Raw genomic sequence first — 20,678 nt, 5'->3', positions numbered from 1 at the left:
GTCTGCTCCTCACCTGGCCCTGGAGGCCCTCCTCAGGACTTCCCAGCGGCGGGCCTGGGCTTGGTCGTGGATGCCATTATCTGATGTACCTTTAGTCAGAGTGTGTCTGTGCGTTATCTCGGCAGTGGGCAGAACACACAGCCCATGTTTGTGGGAGGGCTTGCCAGAGAGGAACGCTGGGAGCCAGACCAGAGGTTGCCCGGCTCTGGGAAGCAGACAATATTGGCCCTGGTCAGCAGCAGCTAAGCCCAAAGGAAACTGCAGAGTCGAAGCGCAGACACCGTGGCGCCCCATGGCAGAGGAGGCCCCAAAGGAGAATCCCCAGGATGGCTTGGTGAGCGATGGGGGGTCACCAGAGTCCTGGTGGGTGGGGGGTGAGTTGGACTCTTCTCTCCTTAAGGAACTTTCGGTCCTGACACCACCAGGTCCACAAGCAGCAAGACTCTTCTTCCTGGGCATCAAAGGGCTGAGGGAAGCGGGGTCAGGGGTTGGTGGGGGGCCTCTGAGGTCACTTCCTGCCTGAAGGTGGCTCCTGCAGGGAAATGATGTCGTGTTTGCGACTTGGGCTGATCTGGCTCTTTTCTAAATGCGGCTCCATCCCAGAAGGGCTTCCCTGGTGGCTCAGTCGGTAAAGAGTCTGCCTGCAATGTGGGAAAGCTGGGTTCAATCCCTGGATTGGGAAGATCCCCTGGAGAAGGAAATCGCCACCCACTCCAGTACTCCTGCCTGGAGAATTCCATGGACAGAGGAGCCTGGTGGGCTGCACAGTCCACGGGGTCACAAAGAGTCGGACACGACTGAGTGACTGAGACTTTCACTTTTCCCATCACAGAAACGTGCTCACACGGCCGGGGGACACTGCGGTGTCTCCTCTGTCCCCGTGGCTGTCAAGTTCAGAGACTCAGTGGCAACAAACTGATGAGACAGAGTGGCAGAGAAGCTTATGAGAACATCAGAACGTATGCCCCAAACACAGCTATAGCAGGCAGTCGTAAGACCCTGGAGAGAGCTGGCAGGAACAGAGGACAGTCCAGGGTTTCTGTCCTCATTTTACATGAGAAATGTTTGCCTAAAAAAAAAAAAAAAAGGCCTTTGACTGAAATCAGGATGTCGGCAGGGTTTGAAGCAAGAGGTGAAATCAGAACACAGAGAGGAAGCATCCCCACCCCACCCCACCCCACCCCGCTGTTCTGTTCACTGTTCGATCAGTCTTTGGTTGCCTGTGAAGGGGTGAGGGGTGGAGACAGAAAGACTGAAGGACTGAGGACTCCACCCCACAGGAAGGGCCTCAGGCCACCCAGACTGGCCTTGAGTCGCTAGGACCTGACCTCAGCCAGGCCCCAGGAGCCCACCCTCTCAGTCAGCTCCCAGCCACTGCAGGTAACCACTGTGCTCTGGGAATACCCCAGGGAGCCAACGTCTGCCAGGAAAGGATTCCTGGGAGCTGTGACTGCAGTGTGGACAGCCTGCATAGGATACAAAGTCTCCAGTGATTTTTGAAAAGGACACTTTCTAGAAGGTCTGACAATTCAGACACCACAGCTTGGGATGCAAAGAACTGCCCGAATATGACATCCAGGAAGGGGTGCAGGACCTGCCATTTCCAATTTCCTTTCCTTCACTCCTGTTCCTCAAGGTGCCAAGTGACAGCCTGTCTCTAACATTTATGGTGCCCAGAACAAGAGGCCGAGGGCTACGTATCTTATATCTTTGTTGTTGTTCAGCCACTCAGCCGTGTCCGACTCTGCAACCCCATGGACTGCAGCACGCCAGGCTTCCCTGTCCTTCACCATCTCCTGGAGCTTGCTCAAGCTCGTGTCCACTGAGTCAGTGATGCCATCCAACCGTCTCATGCTCTATCGCCTCCTTTTCCTCCTGCCCTCAATCTTTCGGGTCTTTTCCAGTGGAACTGTATCCTATGTCTAGATACTTAAAAAATTATCAGTCAAGTTAAAAGCTACTAAATAAAATAGTTTCTATCCTCCTAAACTGTCATACCTTCTTCGCAACATGGAAAGCCAGATGTAAACCAAGAAATTCTAGGCTTCTAACACAAGCCACAGCCTGTCTCCCTTCTCTGCCCACACTCAGCACCACACATGATCTCACACACCCCGGCATGGCCACCCCACCCTGCCCACCCACATTACATCCACGCCTCCACACACAAATGCCCCTCTGACCTGGGGTGCCCTGAGGGATGCGCTGAGGACAAGGTTCACACAGCCCTGGGAGTGGGCCTGAGGCCATCTGGGAATTTGGGCGTAAGTGAGTACCCAGAGTGGCAAGTCCCCTCGGCCCACAGACTCCTCAGTCCATGGGCAAAAGCCTGGCCAGAGGAGGACAGGAAGGGCCCAGGCCTCAGTGCAGAGTCTTCAGCACATCACTGCTTTCCCAGGGCACAGCCTCTGCATCTGAGAACAAGGAACTTGGGCTCTGCGCTCTCTGAGCTTCCTTCTACTCTACGCTTCTGACTCAGGAATATGATCAGAAGTTAATACAAGGAGAAATTACAATGTAGCCCAGCAGGAGCTGAGCTGGTTATCTACAAATAAACCTGCTTTTGCTTTTTTCCATGTCACCTGTCAGAAATTCAAGTGATGATCTGACAGTCATACTGATTAAGGTGTCAGCAGAATAGATATTTAAGCATTTGAAAAATACAGAGGGTTTGTCAAAACCTCAGGAAGAGTCTAACAAATCCTTCCTAGGAGCCAAGGGAAATATTTCAAAATGGAACAGAGGCAGCCCCCGCCCAGCCACGAGTTCTCGTCTGAACGTTGAGCTGCCTGTGGCGGCTGAGGCCCCGGACTGGCCTGTGCCTGCCTACTGTGCCCAGGATGAAGAGGGGTTGGAGGAACCCAGGAGCAGGTAGCACACACCTCTCTCCTTTCTTTTATTTGTCTTCTCATCCTGATGCCTCTTTCCCCAGGGCCCCATCACCCTTCACCTTCTCCAAGCTCGCGCCTGGAGAGTGGAACCCCCTAGGCTTAAGGTCACCACCACAAGTTGCTCCAGACTCCAAAATGTCCAACCCTTTCTCAGCAACTCTTCCACCTTCAAAATCTAACCTGGTGAGCTTCTGGCCCAGGTGTTCGTTGCAGAGCTAACTCATTCCTTATACCAACTAACATTCCTCCTGCAGACATTTACCTTTTAAAAACAAGCAAGTAGGGACTTCCCTGGCGGTCCAGTGGTTAAGAGTCCACACTGCGAATTCAGGGGGTACAGGTTTGATCCCTGGTCAGACAGCTAAGATCCCACATGCCTTGAGGCCGAAAAAACCCAAAACATGAAACAGAAGCAATATTGTCCAATAAAGACTTTTAAAAATGCTCCACATTTTAAAAATCTGTAAAAAAAAAAAAAAGAATAAAAGCAGAATGCATGTTAGCCCAAGTGAGTCTCTCAGCAATGGATAAACTTTCAGATGGTTTAACCAAATAAAATGGGAAAACTAGGCGGTGGGAATGCTGGTGGCAGAGGTGGGGAGGGAGGGTCAGGGCTGACCTGCCAGAGCCCAGAGGTGCCCGTGACCTCCCCAGGAGTTTCATTCTCCATCTCCAAGGACACAACCCCCTCACCTCCTCCACCTCCAGATCCTCCAGCTGGGAAGACTCTGGACTTCCCCTCGTGGACACCCTCTCTCAGCTTCAAAACATATTTTGAAATATTTCAGACAAAGCAGTTTAAATAACAGTGAACTCCCATACCCATCATAAACTTACCAATAGCTTTGAAAGTCATCCCCGCCCCCACCTGCCCAGGACTCCCTCTCAGTGACCTCTCCCACCCCGTATTCGTTCCTACATCCCCAAAAACAATCCTTCTGCTGTCTTAGCTGTTTATCTTTCAATGTTCTTCTGTATAATATATGACCTTGACTGTATTGCTTCAAACATTAAACAAGTAAGTAGCTCTGGTTGGCTGTTTCCACACTCTCCCAGAACTCTGGGGGCCACTCACAGTGGGCTTGCGGCAGACCATCACCCATATTTATTTCCCTCACCTCCACTGGGCTCAATGTCATTTTTAAGTGCCTCTTACCTCCACCATTGCAGGGGTGCTTTAAAAAAAGACTGTTGGGTATTATTTTCACCTAAGTCCCAAGCTATGTTTTATTCACAGAAAGCACACATGGACACTGTGTGCACAGTGAAAATACACCTTGATCGGGCACGTCAAGGACCTCATGCCTCTGTGTCTGGCCTGTGTTGCTCCATCCTCAGTGTCTCGTCCACTAAACTCTAAGCTTCCCAAAGACTGTCTTTTGCACAGTCACACTGCAAATTCCAAGCCTAAAGCATGTTGTGGGCCTCCTCGTGTTTGCTGGATGCTTGATTGACTGATCGAAGGAATGTATCAGTGAGGGAATAGCAGTCTTGAGGGGAGAAGATTGGAATCAACAGGAACTGGTTAATGAATGCATACTTCCCCCCCACTACCTTGAGGAAACAGAAATTGAATGCATTTTTAAAAAGTGGAAATCTTTTAAGGCAAGTTTTTCCTGGTTTGGGTCTCAGCTATTTAAATGATTGAACTGATAAAACAGAAGGAATTCAGATCTGCAGATGGTATCATTCACATTATCAGCTGATACCATGAAACAATGATTTATTTGATGTATATTCAAATAAAGCAGGCTTCCCTGGTAGCTCAGTTGGTAAAGAATCTGCCTGCAATGCAGGAGACCCCAGTTCGATTCCTGGGTCAGGAAGATCCCCTGGAGAAGGGACAGGCTACCCACTCCAGTATTCATGGGCTTCCCTGGTGGCTTACAGAGTAAAGAATTCACCTGCAATGCAGGAGACCTGGGTTTGATCCCTAGGTTGGGAAGATCCCCTGGAGGAGGGCATGGCAACCCACTCCAGTATCTTTGCCTGGAGAATCCCATGAACAGAGGAGCCTGGCGGGCTACAGTGCATGGGGTCGCAAAGAGTTGGATAAGCAGCCATGTTTATGTGAATACAACATGGCTCGTGACTTACATGAAAATAACATAATCAGCAAGATGATGATGATGAAGAGGATGATGATAACAGAGATGACAGGGACTTACTCTAAAATCTCCCAACAGAATTTTGAAGAGCTTTGTTGTGCAAAATCCTTATCAAGATAAGATGCAACTTTTCTAAGGGCAATGTCTTCACAAGTATTGAGTATTAGTTTGTTGACAGCTGTTTTCCTCTCACATGCTGGGTACAGAAAGTCTGTTTGGGATGAGATACTAAACCAGATTCAGGAAAGGGAAAGTTAAAAGGCCTTTTCTGAACACAGAGGCTCACAAAGCTCTCTCCAGTCCAGGGTCTGGGTCTTGTTCACGATAGGTTACTGGGATCAGGTTCCAGCAGCCTGTGGCTGAGCTTCTCTGGGATCAGGAGCTGGAGGGAAGCCCCACAGTTTTCTCTGTAGAGAAGAGGAGCCCTGCCCTCATGGATGCTCCCGTTTTCTCAGAGCCCTTGGGCTCCTCCTGCCTAAATCCATCTTTTGCGCACTTGGGATCTCATCTGCACTAGCTCCTGCTCTCACCTCTCCGGATCGCCTCCCTCCCAAGTCCTTCTTCTAAAGAAGATCCTCACCTGTCATGTCTCCCAGCAGGGCCTCCAGGACAGCGTGTTCTCCTCCGAAAGTGACAACAGCCTGTACTTCACCTACAGTGGCCAGTCCAACACCTTGGAAGTCCGAGATCTCAGCTACCAGGTAGAGATACCCCTGAGGACCGGTGGGAGGAGCAGACAGAGAGGGCCAAACAATTCCCCAAGCAGAAGGGAAGGGTGAGTCCCAGCTGGGGATCTCTGCCCCTAAGGACAGAGTTCAGGCTACACTGATGCCTCATGTGTTGGGTACAAGCACTATGGAAACTTCCCTCAACTACACATATTGGAGCTTAGGTTGATGGGCATGAAAAAGAGAACGAGACCTTTGTTAAAACATAAAGCCAACCATGTGACCCTGTGTGAAAAAAATATCTAAAACTTACTTTTAACTTTATATTTTGAAATAATTTTAGACTTCTGAAAAAGCTGCAAAAGTAATGCAGAGTTCTTATATACCCTTTGTCCACCTTGCCCTAATGTTAATGTCTTGCTTACCCATAGCACAGTGACCAAAAATGAGACATTAACCACAGGATAATACTATTAACCAAACTACAGACTTATATAAGATGTTATAGAAAAGCCCAGATGAAATTTTCAGCCAATCTAATAATAGTACACATGTTATAGGTCTGCAGTGAGGATTGAATGAGATAAGGGACATAATAAACAGATGAACACAATGCCTTGCACACACTAAACACCTGTTATTAGTAAATCACTGCTGAGTGAAAATATCATTTTGCCCGATGTTGTGTTTTTATTTCTGTTCTGCTATTACACATGCTTCCCAACTGTCCTCTTCAGACTTGGAAATGGCAGCTTCAGATTCTCAGCATGGTGGAGCCCACCTCCATATCTGACAGAACCTGGCTAGGGGACCCCCTCAGGCATGTTGTATTTTGGCAGGAGGATTTCTCTTGGAGGGAGCTGAACAGAAGTTGAAACTTTCTGAGGAACCTTTCTATGTCTCCCCACAGGTGGATATGGCCTCCCAGGTACCTTGGTTTAAGCAGCTGGCTCACTTCAAGATGCCCTGGACATCTCACAAGGACTCCTGTGAGCAGGGCATTCAGAACCTGAGCTTCAAAATGAGGAGTGGACAGATGCTGGCTGTCATAGGGAGCTCAGGTATCACTAGGGGCAAATAGTGGGGCAATGGGTTCTCTCTCTCCTGTGATGCAGGGCAGTCCCTCGAACAAACGGATGCTCCTCACAGAACTTTGCTGACCAAGAGAAGAATACAGCAGAGTTGTGAGAACGCAAGTTCCAGGTCCGACAGACTGGGTTCAAATCTCAGCTCCTCTGTTTACTAGCTTTCATGAATCACAAGCGGGCTTCGTGCAGCTGCAGCCAGAGCTCTGATCCTTCATTAATATAGGATTAAGTCTTGGTGGCTCAGAGGTTAAAGCATCTGCCTGCAATGAGGGAGACCCGGGTTCAGTTCCTGGGTTGGGAAGATTCCCTGGAGAAGGAAATGGCAACCCACTCCAGAATTCTTGCCTGGAGAATCCCATGGATGGAGCCTGGCGGGCTACAGTCCACGGGGTCGCAAAGAGTCGGACACGACTGAGCGACCTAACTAACTAACTTTAAGTCTTACCAGTGCATCAGGCAGCTTTGGAATTGAATGCTCTTTCCATGGGACTCCTCCACCACAAGGGACACTCATTCATTGTCCTCCCCTCCGCATTGGATTCCTATTTCAGTCAGACAGGGGGTGGGCACAGCCCCTGCCACAACTCATGTCTTGGATACCCCAAGTCTTAGTTCAACCTTCAACCATCGGCAAAAATTCAGATTTCTGGAGTGCTTCAAAAAGTCACTTCCACAGGCCAGACTTAGAAGTGTAGAACAAGCTGGAAGGGGGCTTGGAAAACAGGGTTGTGTTCCCTTCACAGTATTCTACCTTTCCTTCTCCTGACCACTGTGAAAACATCTTTAGAGGAGGTCTTCCTGCCCCTGCATCACTCCCCCTTCATTTAACAGGTGAGACCAAAGTTTAAAGAAGAGGAATGATTTACCTAAGGACATATATTTAATGCAGAATAAGAACTAGAACTCTGGTCTCCTGGTTCTCAGATGTTTTTAAAAAAATTCAACTGATTAAATTTTAAAGATCTTATTGGTTTTATTCAACAATTCATGAATTGGGCAGCATCCCACCTGGCAGAAAGTATTGTGTGGACTGGAAAGTTTACCTGGACTTTTCCATAAGAGGTTAGCTCCAGCCCAATAGCTTTGGTGTGCATGCTAAGTTGTTTCAGTTGTGTCTGACTGTTTCTGCAACTCTATGAACCACAGCCCGCCAGGCTCCTCTGTCCATTGGGTTCTCCAGGCAAGAATACTGGAGTGGGTTGCCATGCCCTCCTCCAGGGGATCTTCCCAACCCAGAGATCAAACCCACGTCTCCCATATCTCCTGTATTGGCAAGTGGGTTCTTTACCACTAGTGCCACCTGGGAAGCCCAAAAGCTCTGGAGAGCTGTACAAAATGAAAGATTTTTACAGGCAGAATGAAATCGGACAAGGAAGTTATTCTAGCAAAGGGCTGATTGTTTTAGGCAAGGTCACCTTTCTCTGGGGGACAGAAGGGGTCTATCAGTGCTGACCAGGCAATTTCAGATGGGCTGGTTTAAGATTCTATTCCCAGGAAAGACTGAAACTATAATTAAATTAGGTATTACATCTCAGTCTGGGGACATGGGGCTTAGCACAAGTTGACTCCACTTGGGGTTTGTTGTTTATTTTTTAAACACAGATCAAAGGCATTTCTCCCTTACACAGTGTCAGAGGGAGCACTTTATACCTCCCAATTAATCATTTCCAGAATTAGAGATTACTCAACTTTTTGACCATCTGCTCTAAATTTTTAGTCTTCTGCTGGGGAAGTTCTGTTTACTGTCTAACCAGAGATCAAATGAGAGGATATGTGCAAATGAACTTTGTCACTGAAACAACACCCACAGATCAAGTTCTGCCAACTGCTGGCCCTGGCCCTGCAATTCTGATCTAAACAAGAAAAATGTGGAAACTTCACGGGCTAATTTTATTTGTTTGTTAACACCTGGTGGCTTTTTGGTTACACCTGCTTTTTCTTCATGAACTGAGGATCTAGGGAACACATGAGCCTAACTAGGCACTTCAAGCTAAGAGTCATCACAATTAATCCTGACCACCACAGCCCTGTAGCTCTTAGAATCCCTGATTTGTGGTTGAAGAAGGGGAAGTCAGGAGAGGCCAAGCAGGAATCACACACTGAGTGTGTGATTTTCGACTCTAGGCTAGTGTTGTTTAGCTATAGGTTTACTTGACTGAAATTATTTAAATCATTTTTTAGAAAGGTTATCAATTATACCACCTGTGACATATTCTGCCATGTGATTCTCCAGGTAAGAATACTGGAGTGGATTGCCACTCCCTTCTCCAGGGGTTCTTCCCGACCCAGGAATCGAACCCACATCTCCTGTATTGCAGGCAGATTCTTTACCATCTGATCCAGGAGGGAAGCATACTCTGCTCACCAAAATTATAATAGTAAAATAAAATTAATTCAAACAGCCCCAAGCATTTAAGCTTCTATAGAATCAGCAGTGGTGCTTTTCCAATGAATGAATTTACTGAGTTGGCAAAGGGTCTTGAATGCCTGTGGGTGTTTTCTCCTGATTCATGGAGGATCTCCCCAAACATACCCTGGCAACCTCCCCTGGAAAGACCACCCACACCTCTCACAGTTTTGTCAGGAAATGTGGTCTTCCTGCCCCCTGATTGGGAATCCTAAGGTCCCTGTGTTGGGAAAGTCCCCTGTGCTTCCAGAGCCTGGATCCAATGATGTCCAGGCTGACCCAGGAGTAGGGCCAGAACCCTCCCTCTGGCTTCCCCCCTGGCTATTTTGTGCCTCCTACGTTCTCTTGAATGAGGTGCACCCAGGAGGCAGTGGACAGGTCCCTTTCTATGCTGAGAACCTCTGGTCCATAAGCAGAAGGATGACTGAAGAGGCCACTTGATTTTTGCTTTTATGCACAGGGGACATGGGGCTATGGGCAGGGGGCTGCTTGCAGAAGGCCTGGGAATGTGGCAAGGAAGAGTCGTTACATCTGTGTGTTGGCGCTTTCCCTGTTTAAAAACTACTTGGAAATTTTGCACTCCAAAAGGAATTTACAATAAGGAAACTAAAACCCTGCCTAGGGGAATTGGACTGAGCTGTTCCTGGCAGCTTTGTTTAAGAACCCCTTCCCAGACCCTAAGCCCTATTTGACTTGCAGTTTAAGTGGCTGTCACAGAATCTCATGGAACCTGATCCAGTTGGACACTTCCCCAAATTGATAGCAATTACTATGTCATTCAGAAGTAGATGGCGTTAATTTGCATGTAATGGATCTATTTTTTTAAAGAGAAAGTGAAAAGTACTACTGATAAAAATAAGTGTAGAGAAATTCAGAACTGTGTTGTAGTTTAAAAATCATTTCCACATCTATTACTTCTCTATTTTTTTCTCCCTTTCTGAAAACAGGTTCCAGTTTTGCATTTTTAAAAGACACCTTATTAATTCTCCAAAACTAGTCTTTCCCACAATGCCAGCTTCTGAGCCAAATGATGGGAAATGATGAAATGTTGCTGGCAGGTTTGCCAGGGAAAAAGAGTTAAGCTTCCTAGTGCAATTAACACCAGCCCTGCTTAGGGGAGGGGACATACACTCTGGGCACAGGCAGTCCTGTGACAACCAGGACTCCGGCCTTCTATCACGTAACCACAGGCCAGCCTGACCTGAACACCCAAGATTCCCAAGGATGTTCAAGTTGGCTGTTCCATGCAGGTCAGAGGGCTGTGCCACCTTCCCTAGGGAAGGACAGAGCAGAAGGTGGTGGCTGGAGGGTGTGTGGGCAGCAGAAGTTTCCAACCTGGCCCCTGCAGAAGCTCCATTCTCAGGAATACATTTTCTCTTTAATATTTGTCTATGTGGCTGGGTCAGGGTGGGGGGAGGTTGTGAGGGTGGGGAGAGTGGGGAGTGTTCCTACTTCTGGGTCAGGATTTAGTTCCTGGACCAGGGATTGAACCTGGGTCCCTTGCATTGGAAAGCAGACTCTTAATCACTGGACCACGAGGGCTATCCCCCTCAGGGATATTTCTGGTGGCTTCTCAGGTTGTGGGAGAGCCTCTTTGCTGGACGTGATCACCGGACGAGGCCCTGGAGGCAAGATTAAGTCAGGCCAAATCTGGATCAATGGGCAGCCCAGCACACCACAGCTGGTGAGGAAGTGTGTGGCCCACGTGCGCCAGCATGACCAGCTGCTCCCCAACCTGACCGTCCGGGAGACCCTGGCTTTCATTGCCCAGCTGCGCCTGCCCAGAAACTTCTCCCAGGCCCAGCGTGACAAAAGGGTAACTAACCAATCCCAGTGACCCCAAGAAGCTATGACATCCTTCCCCTGCCCATCCTTCCCTCCCTGCCTCAGGGTCCAGCCATTCCAGGCCAACTGTGAACAACCCAGCTCACCATCTGTCCATCAGAAAAAGTCCACCAAATGCTCAGCCCTGCCTTCCTTCCTCCGCTGTCCCATCTTAGCCCCAAATGTGGGATAAATATTTGCTTACTTGTTTTCCGGTTATCCGTGCCGGCGGGGAGCCGGGGCATGGCCACAGTCCCAGCAAGTGGTGCCTTGCTCAGCAGTGGGAGATGCTCCGGATGCGTGGAAAGAATCCGGGAACAAACATTGCATCAGGGAAATGTGGGCCAGAGCCTTAAATTCAGGCATCTTTCTACTCTGGAGCCCGATTTGCCTGGCCTGGAGCAGGCCCGCGCAGCCTCTCTAAAGCCCCGGGAACGCCCTGCCTCTCACCCAGGTGGACGACGTGATCGCGGAGCTGCGGCTGCGGCAGTGCGCCAATACGCGCGTGGGCAACATCTACGTGCGGGGCGTGTCGGGGGGCGAGCGGCGCAGAGTCAGCATCGGGGTGCAGCTGCTGTGGAACCCAGGTGAGGCCGGAGGGGCCCACGTGAGCCGCCTGGCTTAATCCGGTCCAACTGGAGTCCTGCCCATTAAACCAGGCTTCTCTCTCTTGGGAAGGAATCCTTATCCTGGATGAACCCACCTCTGGGCTCGACAGCTTCACGGCCCACAACCTGGTGAAAACACTGTCCAGGCTGGCCAAAGGCAACAGGCTGGTGCTCATCTCCATCCACCAGCCGCGCTCTGATATCTTCGGGCTGTTTGATTTGGTCCTCCTGATGACGTCTGGCACCACCATCTACCTGGGCACAGCCCAGCACATGGTTCAGTATTTCGCCGCAGTCGGCCACCCCTGTCCGCGGTACAGCAACCCTGCCGACTACTATGGTGAGTCAGCCCGGCCAGAGGCAGGGAACAGGGCTCCCCTCGACCCCAACCCTGGCAGAAGAGAAACTCTCAGGGGCTTCAGGGGAATAGGACCAAGGATGGAGGCAGGGGAGGAGATGGGGCGCATTACAGGCTTCAGTTTACCCAGCATCAAATGCTAGGAATGGCACACCCTTGTGCGCATGACTATTAAGAACGTCATGAGAGCTCCAAACCAGAGCAGATAGAATCCAAGAGAGTTTGAATCAGTTTCTGGAATTATGGTCTTTATTCAGGTTCTGTAGGGAGAACAGGAAATTTGGAGTTGGCAGCCACTAGGAAATCTTAAAGCCATGCTCTGGTTCCCCCACAAAGGCAGGGAACCCAGAGGCTGTTGGCCCAGGGCACAGACCAGTTCAGTGCCTTTTGGGGGGTCTTGACCCATGAATCTCTAGGTATGAAAATTGCTATCAGCACCAGAGATGCCTTCCTGCTTGGGGTCCTGAGACCTCAGCATATGGCCCTCAAATCTTGCAGGGACAGTTGCCTTTCCAGGTGCCCACCTTGAAAGCAGGCCCTGGGTCCTGAGTGCTGAGCAATGCCATGGCTGCTGGACAGGCCGCATGGCTGCACCAGGGCCAGGAGAGCAGCTGCTGTGGTTTGTCCCAAACCTAGATCACCTGGAGCCCAGCCTTCCTCCCAGGATGGCCTGGTGTAGCAAGGACCTTCCCAGTACACATGGGGGTAAGGACCAGTTCCTTGAGGGCAGACACTAGGCCCATTGGTGCCAAGCACCAGAGGGTGTCCCTTTGACCCTTGCAGCCCTGCCAGGCCATGGTCATCTTCGTCCTTACAGATGAGAAGACTGGAGTCCTTGCAGGCAGGTGCAGAAATGGGCCTCTCACCTCCCGTGCCCAGGAGGAAACACCCTTCTCCCAGTATCCACCCTCCAACCCCCCAAGAGGACAGGCCACTCTTTCTGGCCCACCCGCTCTCGCCCTCTGCACTCACTCACCCTGTGAACTCACCTGGAGGTCACCCATCTCCCTGTGCTCAGATACCAGCTTGGCTTCCTGCCAGTCTGTCATCCTTGGGCCGGTTGTCCCCAGATAAGGGGGCAGAGGGCATCTGCCAGACTGGCCACTGAAAGCAACATACTGTAACCCTAGAGAGAAGTTGCCAGAAATCTGGTGCCCACATCTGGAAAAAAACAAATCTTTTTCTTCATTTTATATTATTATTGTTTTTTGGTGGGGGGTGGTTCTTGCCCACAAGCCCTGGGGCAGTTGGCCCTCACGGATCTGAGGGCATGGCCTGGCAGTGCCCAGAGAATCTGACACTTGAAGTTATGGCCCTACACAGTGAGGGGACCCTTGATGATTTACAAGGCCCCTCTGAGATGTTTTCCTGCCTTGAGATGTATCATGAAAATGGGAAGAGGAAAGAGGCAGAGAGGTGAATGATTCCCCCTGGGCATCTCGCTGCCTCTGTCTGTTCTGAGCATCACTTTGTGGTCCACTCTCAGAGGGTGGGGAGCGTGTCCCAGGGTCCCCTCTGACCGCATCGTGGGCCAGGAGCCCCTGTGAGACCCAGGTCACCCAGGGCCCCGTTCCCACTGCTTACAGTGGACTTGACCAGCATTGACAGACGAAGCAAAGAGCAGGAAGTGGCCACCAGGGAGAAGGCTCGGTCCCTTGCGGCCTTGTTTAAAGAAAAAGTGCGTGGCTTTGATGACTTTCTATGGACAGCAGAGTCGAAGGAGCCGGGTGTGGGCACTTGTGTGCAGAGGTAAGGCAATGGGTGGCCCTGGGGGGAGAGCACCCTGCAGAAAGTGGCTGTCCCTACACCCCCGTGATACTCTCTATCTCCTGACAGCCCGGCTCCTGACACCAACCCATTCCAGGCTCCCACTAAGCTGCCCGGCCCCCTACAGCAGTTTGCCACACTGATCCGGTAATTATTTGCCACTTCATCACCCCCTTGGCCCCCAAAAGTCTTAGTTGTATCAAATCAAGCCCTTTAGAGCTAAAGTGAATTTGAAGGAGGAATTTAATTTGAAGAGGTAGAGTCATTTGAAAAAAAACAGCACCAGCCCTCCATGTGATACAGAGAATTCCTGTTCCTTTGATTCTTTAAACAAAATCAATATTTCCTTGCTAGCCAGATGCTCGTAGAAATCACCCAGAATCATTGTAAAAAATTAAATCGATACAGGAGACCTTCAAGTGGACAAGGGAAGTTTCCCTGCTACGCAAGCCCTCATAGGGCTCAGAAAACGAGATCTGAGTGTTTGGTGTGAGTCCAAGATGTTTCCATGCACATAAATATTTTAATATATAAATGAGATCATGCTAAGTTGCTTTGGTTGTGTCTGACTCTCTCCTATGGACTGTAGCCTGCCAGGCTCCTCTGTCCATGGGATTTTCTAGGCAAGAATACTAGAGTGGCTTGCCATTTCCTCCTCTAAGGTATCTTCCTGACCCAGGGATAGAAGTCTTATGTCTCCTTGTACATACATCGTTACACTTCTGATTGCTTATTTCCTCAGGATGACTTCTTTAAATAAAATTGCAAGGTGATACAGTGTTGGTAAAAGTCACAATCATTTCCTGAGTACCCACTGTGAGACAGATGCGCTCATCAGTCACCTCACTTGATCCTCACAGTAACTGAGGTGGGCACCACTCTTCCCATTTTACAGAGGAGAAAAATGAGGCTTACAGAGATTACAGGACATTGCCAAGGTCACAGTGCTGGGGTCTGGTGTTCCCTTGGCACCTCTTCTGTTTTTTTAAGTCGTCAGATTTCCAACGATTTCCGAGACCTGCCAACCCTCCTCATCCATGGGGCGGAGGCCTGCCTGATGTCCCTGATCATCGGGTTCCTCTACTACGGCCACGGGGCTGTCCAGCTCTCCTTGACGGACACAGCGGCCCTCTTGTTCATGATCGGAGCTCTTGTCCCTTTCAACGTGATCCTGGATGTCATCTCCAAATGTGAGTGTGGCCTGCTCTCTGTGACCCACACGCACGGCTGTGTCAGCCATGCTCTGAACTGGACCAGGGTTGGCCTGAGTTCTGCTGAGCTCCTGGAGGAGACAGGTCTGCTGAACAGTTTCACCATGACTGCTAAATAAAAGCTGAGGGTTGTTTTTAAACTTCATATATTAATATCAGTATGCACATGAGAACAAATTACCTAGGAGTATGAGGCCTTTCTCTCCTAGCAGGAGTTATATTGACAGCAATGCGCAAGTCACAGAATTATAAACATCTAAATTAGGATCAAAAATTGCCTTTTTAAAAAAAATATATGACATCGAGGCAATAAAACTAGTTTTAATTGTACAAAGAGAGACTCAAAAACAGCAACACTGTAATTTCATTTTTTCATTCTCCTTTTCTCCCCTTTTTAGGTCACTCAGAGAGGGCACTGCTTTACTATGAACTAGAAGATGGGCTGTACACGGCCGGGCCATATTTCTTTGCCAAGGTGACTGGTCAGGCTTCAGAGTGAGTGCCACTCTGAAGAGGCAGAAGAGGGCAGAGAGAGGGCAGAAGAATCTTCTCCACATCATACAGAAGTTACAGGGAAGCATTTTGCTCAGCGGTGGGGCTGAGCATCATCTGTGGTTGCAGACGCCACAATCCTTAGGAGAGTTTCAGAGACTTGATGAGTCTCTGATAAATTTTTTAAACATTTATCAGAAGGCCAGGACCGTGGACCAGGAATGACATTTTTCTGGCCACCTGAAACCTAACAAAGAAGAGGTGGGACACCTACACCTAGCGTACTTCACCTTTCTAGTCTCTCCACATCCCTGGAAAGCAGGTTGGAAGGTTTGATGGTCCTCATTTCAAAGAAGTGGAGGCTCAGAGAAGTTAAGTGGCTGCCTCCAGGCCACGCAGATACCGTGTCTGGGTAGGCAGAGTGAGGACTTGAAACCAGGTCTCCAGAGCTCTGAAATGCCCTAGAGGGAGCATACAGCACCTGCAGGGGGAAGTCAGCAGTGAGTCCATGCTTGTGGGTCCCACACACCTGTGCCCACTAACCCCCTGGTGGCCACCCCAGTCACCACCAGGAGGGACGGCTGGGGTCACCGGGGGCTGCTGCCGTTGAACACGGAAAGATCAGCAGCAGATAAAGGTGCTGGCTCGCATGCCTTGCAGATCCTGGGGGAGCTTCCCGAACACTGCGTCTACATCATCGTCTATGGGATGCCCATCTACTGGCTGGCCAACCTGCGCCCAGGCCTGGAGCCCTTCCTGCTGCACGTCCTGCTGGTGTGGCTCGTGGTCTTCTGCTGCCGGGCCATGGCCCTGGCCACCGCCGCCCTGCTGCCCACCTTCCACATGTCCTCCTTCCTCGGCAACGCTCTCTACAACTCCTTCTACCTGACTGGGGGCTTCATGATAAGCTTGGACAATCTGTGGACAGGTGAGCTCGGCTCTCCTCACCTGCTCAAGCTTTTTGAGGCCCGCCGGGGCTGGATCAGTCTGCTTTCCTCTGGCGTTGTGAGCTCATCACTTCGGTCCCACTCAGAGTTGGGAGCAGGCTCCAAAGGAAGGGCTCCATGGTGGGGTGCGGCAGATGGCACCTTCTCATACAGCCTGGCTGACACCCAGGGGCCACCCTTGACTCTGCCTCACTGCATCACCAGTGAGCCAAATCACTCCTGCCTCCCGTGTCTTTCTGAAACGTCCTCTTGCCTTATCCCCGCCCTGGCTCCTATCAGCTGATCTTGGGCCAACTGTGATAGTCTGGTGTCTATGACCCTGGTTCCGCCACATCTGAACCCTCACCCCTGCAGCGCTAGCTCCCTAAGGCGCAGAGCCAGTCACTGCTTCGTCCCAGTGGTCCCGGGGCTGCTCATTCCTGGCTGCCTCCACCCAACTCTTCTGAAGCCCCCAACAGGCTCCACACCTTCACAGCTGAGCCTGTGGATCACCACTCTTCACCTTCCATAGGCCTCTCCTGATGAGCCGGACAGGGTTCACTGCTTCCTCCTCCTCCCTGACCCAGGATGCCTTTGTGGGGTCAGGGTACAGACTCAGTCATCTCTGTAATCTCTGGTGTGGGGCTGCTGAGACTCCAAAGTCCATAGGTTCTGTGAAGCTGAGCATGTGCTGGACCTAATGAATTACTCTCTGGAGTTACTGTAGGTCAAGCACATCCTGGACACCTAATGAAATTACTCTCTGGAGTTACTGTAGGTCAAGTGCACAGCGATCCTGCAGCCACTCGGCCCCTCTGTCCCAGCAGTCCATGTCTCCAGCTTCCCCTCTGCTCTTTCGCCCTTTTGTTCTCTCCCCTGCACCCAGCTCCCTCCAGGGATTTTCTGCCCCTGGGTCAGAGCCACCACGCCTCTCTGCAGGCTCACTTCCTTGGAAGCAGGTAGTTAGACCCTGTGAATAATATGACTCTCACTCTCTCCAGTGCCCGCGTTAATTTCCAAGGTGTCCTTCCTCCGATGGTGTTTTGAAGGGCTGATGAAGATCCAGTTTGGTGGGCACGCTTATTACATGGAAGCTGGCAACATCACCATCCGTATCCCGGGAGACATGGTGAGTTGCCCAGGCCTTGGCTGTCCACAGACAGCAGCCCTCTGAGCGTGTTCTTAACGAGCTCCCTGATGTCTCTGTCCCCAGATCCTCAGTTCCATGGGCCTGAACTCTTATCCACTCTACGCCATCTACTTCTTTGTCATTGGCATCAGTTGTGGCTTCGTGATCCTGTACTATCTGTCCTTAAGGTTCATCAAACAGAAATCAAGTCAGGACTGGTGATTCACGCCCAGACTCCTGCCTGCTGGTGGGGGACTCGAGAAGGCCCTTCAGCTGCACTCCCTTCCTCCCAAGGAGCCCCTTCCCAGGCACCGGGAGGCCCAGGACTAAGCTCCGCTACATCCGGTCCACACTGCTGCAGAGGCACAGGCTGGCCACAGGATGGCAGTAGAATAAAGACAGTCAGAAGGGATTTCTGATCACCAGCTGAAGCTTGAGTTTCCTGGGAACCTGAAAACCATACCTGGGGGACACCTACAATGTCATTAATTTATTTCCTTTTGATATATATATTTGTATAGGCAACTAATACAAGATGGGAGCAAATTAGGTATGAATCGAGGAGTTAGGCCATGTGGAAACAGTAACATAATAGCTAGTGGAATGTTTGGCCTCATCTTCCAGGGTCCCCAAACTCTGAGCCATTCTCAATACAGAAAATGACCTAAAACATACCAGTGAGATGCCATCTCTTCTTTTGTGTGAGGTCATGTGCTCCAAAAGCTAAACTGAACAATTAAATATTTATTGAGCAATTGCTCTGCGCCAGATTCAGGGCAGAACACTCTTTTATGTGGATCACATTATTCAGTTCTCTGTTAAAACAACCCTTTGTGGTAGGCGGTATCCAATTTTGTGGTTGAAGAAACAGAGGCACAGACTGTTTACTAAGTAAGGTCACAGGCCTAATATGTGGTGGAGTCATGTGAGGTCAGAAAGGCCTATAGGAGTTAGCGGGCAGAAGGCAAGTCCTGGGCCACTGTAAGGCTTGGAAGCCCAGGAAGGCTCCAGAAGATAAAGAGGTTTATAGACACTGTGTCAGCTCAGCCGGGCCTCTCACAGTACATCTCACCTCTCTGGCTGAGTCTTAGACCAGCCTGGAACCTTTTGCAGTGACTGGTCATGTGTTTCCTGTCTGAGCTTTGAGGACCAGCTGACCCAAAACAGGTACCCAGAAAGCAAAGAGGAAGTTATCTTCAGAGGAAAACCAGAGTCTGAAACAACAAGCGGGAGCAACGTAGATGGTTAGGAGGCAAACAGTGAATGTTCTCCTTGGGTTTCCTAGACCATCACTACTTGAAGTGTGAGCCCTGGGCCAGCAGGTCCTGCCTGGGAGTTGGTTAGACTGTCAGTATCTCAGGCACCAGCCAGACCCACTGGACCAGAATCTGTATTTTGGAAAGATCCCCCGGCTTCCCTGGTAGTCCAGTGGCTAAGAATCCTCCTGCCAATGCTGGGGACTCAGGTTCGATTCCTGGTTCAGGAAGCTCCCACATGCCTAGGGGCAGCTAAGCCCATGAGCCAGAACTACTGGGTCCACATGCTGCAACTACTGAAGACCACACATCTAGAGCCCATGCTCTGCAACAAGAGAAGCCACTGCAGTGAGAAGGCCTGTGCACTCCAACAAAAAGGAGTCCCTGTTTCCTGCAACTAGAGAAGGCCCACATGCAGAAATGAAGATCCAGCGCAGCCACAAGTAAATTTTAAAAAAATATCCCCGTCCAAAAAGTAAATAAATAGATCCCCAGGTGATCTGTATGTACATCCAGGCTTGAAGAGCAGTGCATCGCACACTTCCCTTATGTAAGACACCCATCCAACTTGGGATATTCATGTTACACGTAACACTGCACACAGGGTGTCATTGTTACATTGCCACCATCCAAAGGGCAGACTCGACTCAGGACTCATTGACTGTTCTGACAATGTCCTGCATAGCAAAAGAAGCCAGGTCAGGACCAAGCATTGGATCTAGGCGTCAATTCACTTTGGTCTCTTTTAGTTTAGAATAATTCTCAACTTTCCTTCACTCCCATGACCTTGACACATGAGCGTTTTGTAGATTATCTCTAGATTTGGTTTGTCTGATACATTTTTATGATTAAATTCAGGTCATGCCCCTTTGGCAGGAGTATCACAGAGGACTGTGCCCTTCTCGTTGCATCCTCTCAGTGGCATGCGATTTCAGTTTGTCCTGAACTGATGTTAACTTTGATCACCTGATCAAAGGAATACTTGCCAGGCTTCACATGATCAACAGTCTTTCCTCCTTTTGTAATTATTAATAAGCATTTGTAGGTAGGTATTTTGAAACTGCTCCTCAAACTTTCCATTAATTCATTTTAAAATTTGTATCAGTATAAACTTGTGGTTTTCTATTTTATTCAGTGGGCTATAATCTTTTACTATCATTCTTAATATAGATGTTCAAACTGTCCCTGACGTGGCCATGAGAGCCTCTTCAAGCTGGCTTCTGCCTCCTTTTGATAAGTCCCCCTCATTCTCTGAACACTTTTGCAACTGTTTCAGACTCATCTTCTACTTTCCCACCTCCCACCCCACCCCACCCCACTCCAATCATGGAAGCAGACATTTCTTTAAAGAATCTTGGTTCCTTTCAGTGGAAAATGGCATTTAGAAGCCATTAGAAGCCAAGATATGAGTGATAAGTATGCTCATTGCTATTGGGGCATCACTGTTTCCAGGCCCTCTCAGTGGGAATATATACATGGGTATATATGTGTATGTGTATATGTGTGTACACATGTGCACACACCCGTGAACCAGTAAAGTTGCTCAGTTGTGTCCGACTCTTTGCGACCTCATGAACTGTAGCCTACCAGGCTCCTCCATCCATGGAATTTTCCAGGCAAGAGTACTGGAGTGGGTTGCCATTTCCTTCTCCAGGGGATTTTCCCAACCCAGGGATCGAACCCAGGTCTCCCGCATTACAGGCAGACGCTTTATCGTCTGAGCCACCAGGGAAGCCTCTGTCCAAATTTTTATATATATTAATATTTTTCTCCCACACCGATACATCCAATTCCAATCTACCACCACAGAGTGGATTTTTCTCTTTTCACAATTGTAACTCCCTCCTCCCATTGTAAGAAACCTGGCTTTCACTAACCTTAATATTTTCGCTCATTTCGTTCATCTCCTATATATAACCAGTCTTCCAACTGCACCGCACTCCTT

General features: G+C 49.7%; 1 protein-coding gene across 2 annotated transcripts; it reads left to right on the top strand.

The window, feature by feature from the left end:
* Nucleotides 1-70: 70 nt before the first annotated feature.
* On the top strand, nucleotides 71-18,182 carry ABCG8 (ATP binding cassette subfamily G member 8). Of its 2 annotated transcripts, none has more exons than XM_043918126.1 (13): nucleotides 71-334; nucleotides 5,599-5,700; nucleotides 6,578-6,728; nucleotides 10,740-10,978; nucleotides 11,441-11,573; nucleotides 11,665-11,934; nucleotides 13,539-13,701; nucleotides 13,789-13,866; nucleotides 14,710-14,909; nucleotides 15,329-15,405; nucleotides 16,083-16,350; nucleotides 17,350-17,477; nucleotides 17,562-18,182. In XM_043918126.1, exons 1-13 carry the CDS (start codon nucleotides 71-73, stop codon nucleotides 17,697-17,699), a joined length of 2,211 nt encoding a protein of 736 aa, XP_043774061.1. In that variant the 3' UTR covers nucleotides 17,700-18,182. The 2 variants fall into 2 exon arrangements, with proteins under 2 accessions (XP_043774061.1, XP_043774060.1); XM_043918125.1 differs by having other exon boundaries at nucleotides 5,596-5,700.
* Nucleotides 18,183-20,678: the final 2,496 nt, after the last annotated feature.

Source organism: Cervus elaphus, chromosome 11, assembly GCF_910594005.1.
Source record: "Cervus elaphus chromosome 11, mCerEla1.1, whole genome shotgun sequence".
NCBI classification, from domain to species: Eukaryota; Metazoa; Chordata; class Mammalia; order Artiodactyla; family Cervidae; genus Cervus; species Cervus elaphus.
Note: the sequence above shows the minus strand (reverse complement) of the source record. Positions and strands in the feature narration are given on the sequence as shown.

Coding starts and splice junctions, on each gene's coding strand:
- ABCG8 (XM_043918125.1), top strand. CDS start 71: ATGCCATTATCTGATGTACCTTTAGTCAGAGTGTGTCTGTGCGTTATC. Junction 13,702..13,788: donor GTGGGCACTTGTGTGCAGAG/GTAAGGCAATGG, acceptor ATCTCCTGACAG/CCCGGCTCCTGACACCAACC. Junction 14,910..15,328: donor CCTGGATGTCATCTCCAAAT/GTGAGTGTGGCC, acceptor TCCCCTTTTTAG/GTCACTCAGAGAGGGCACTG.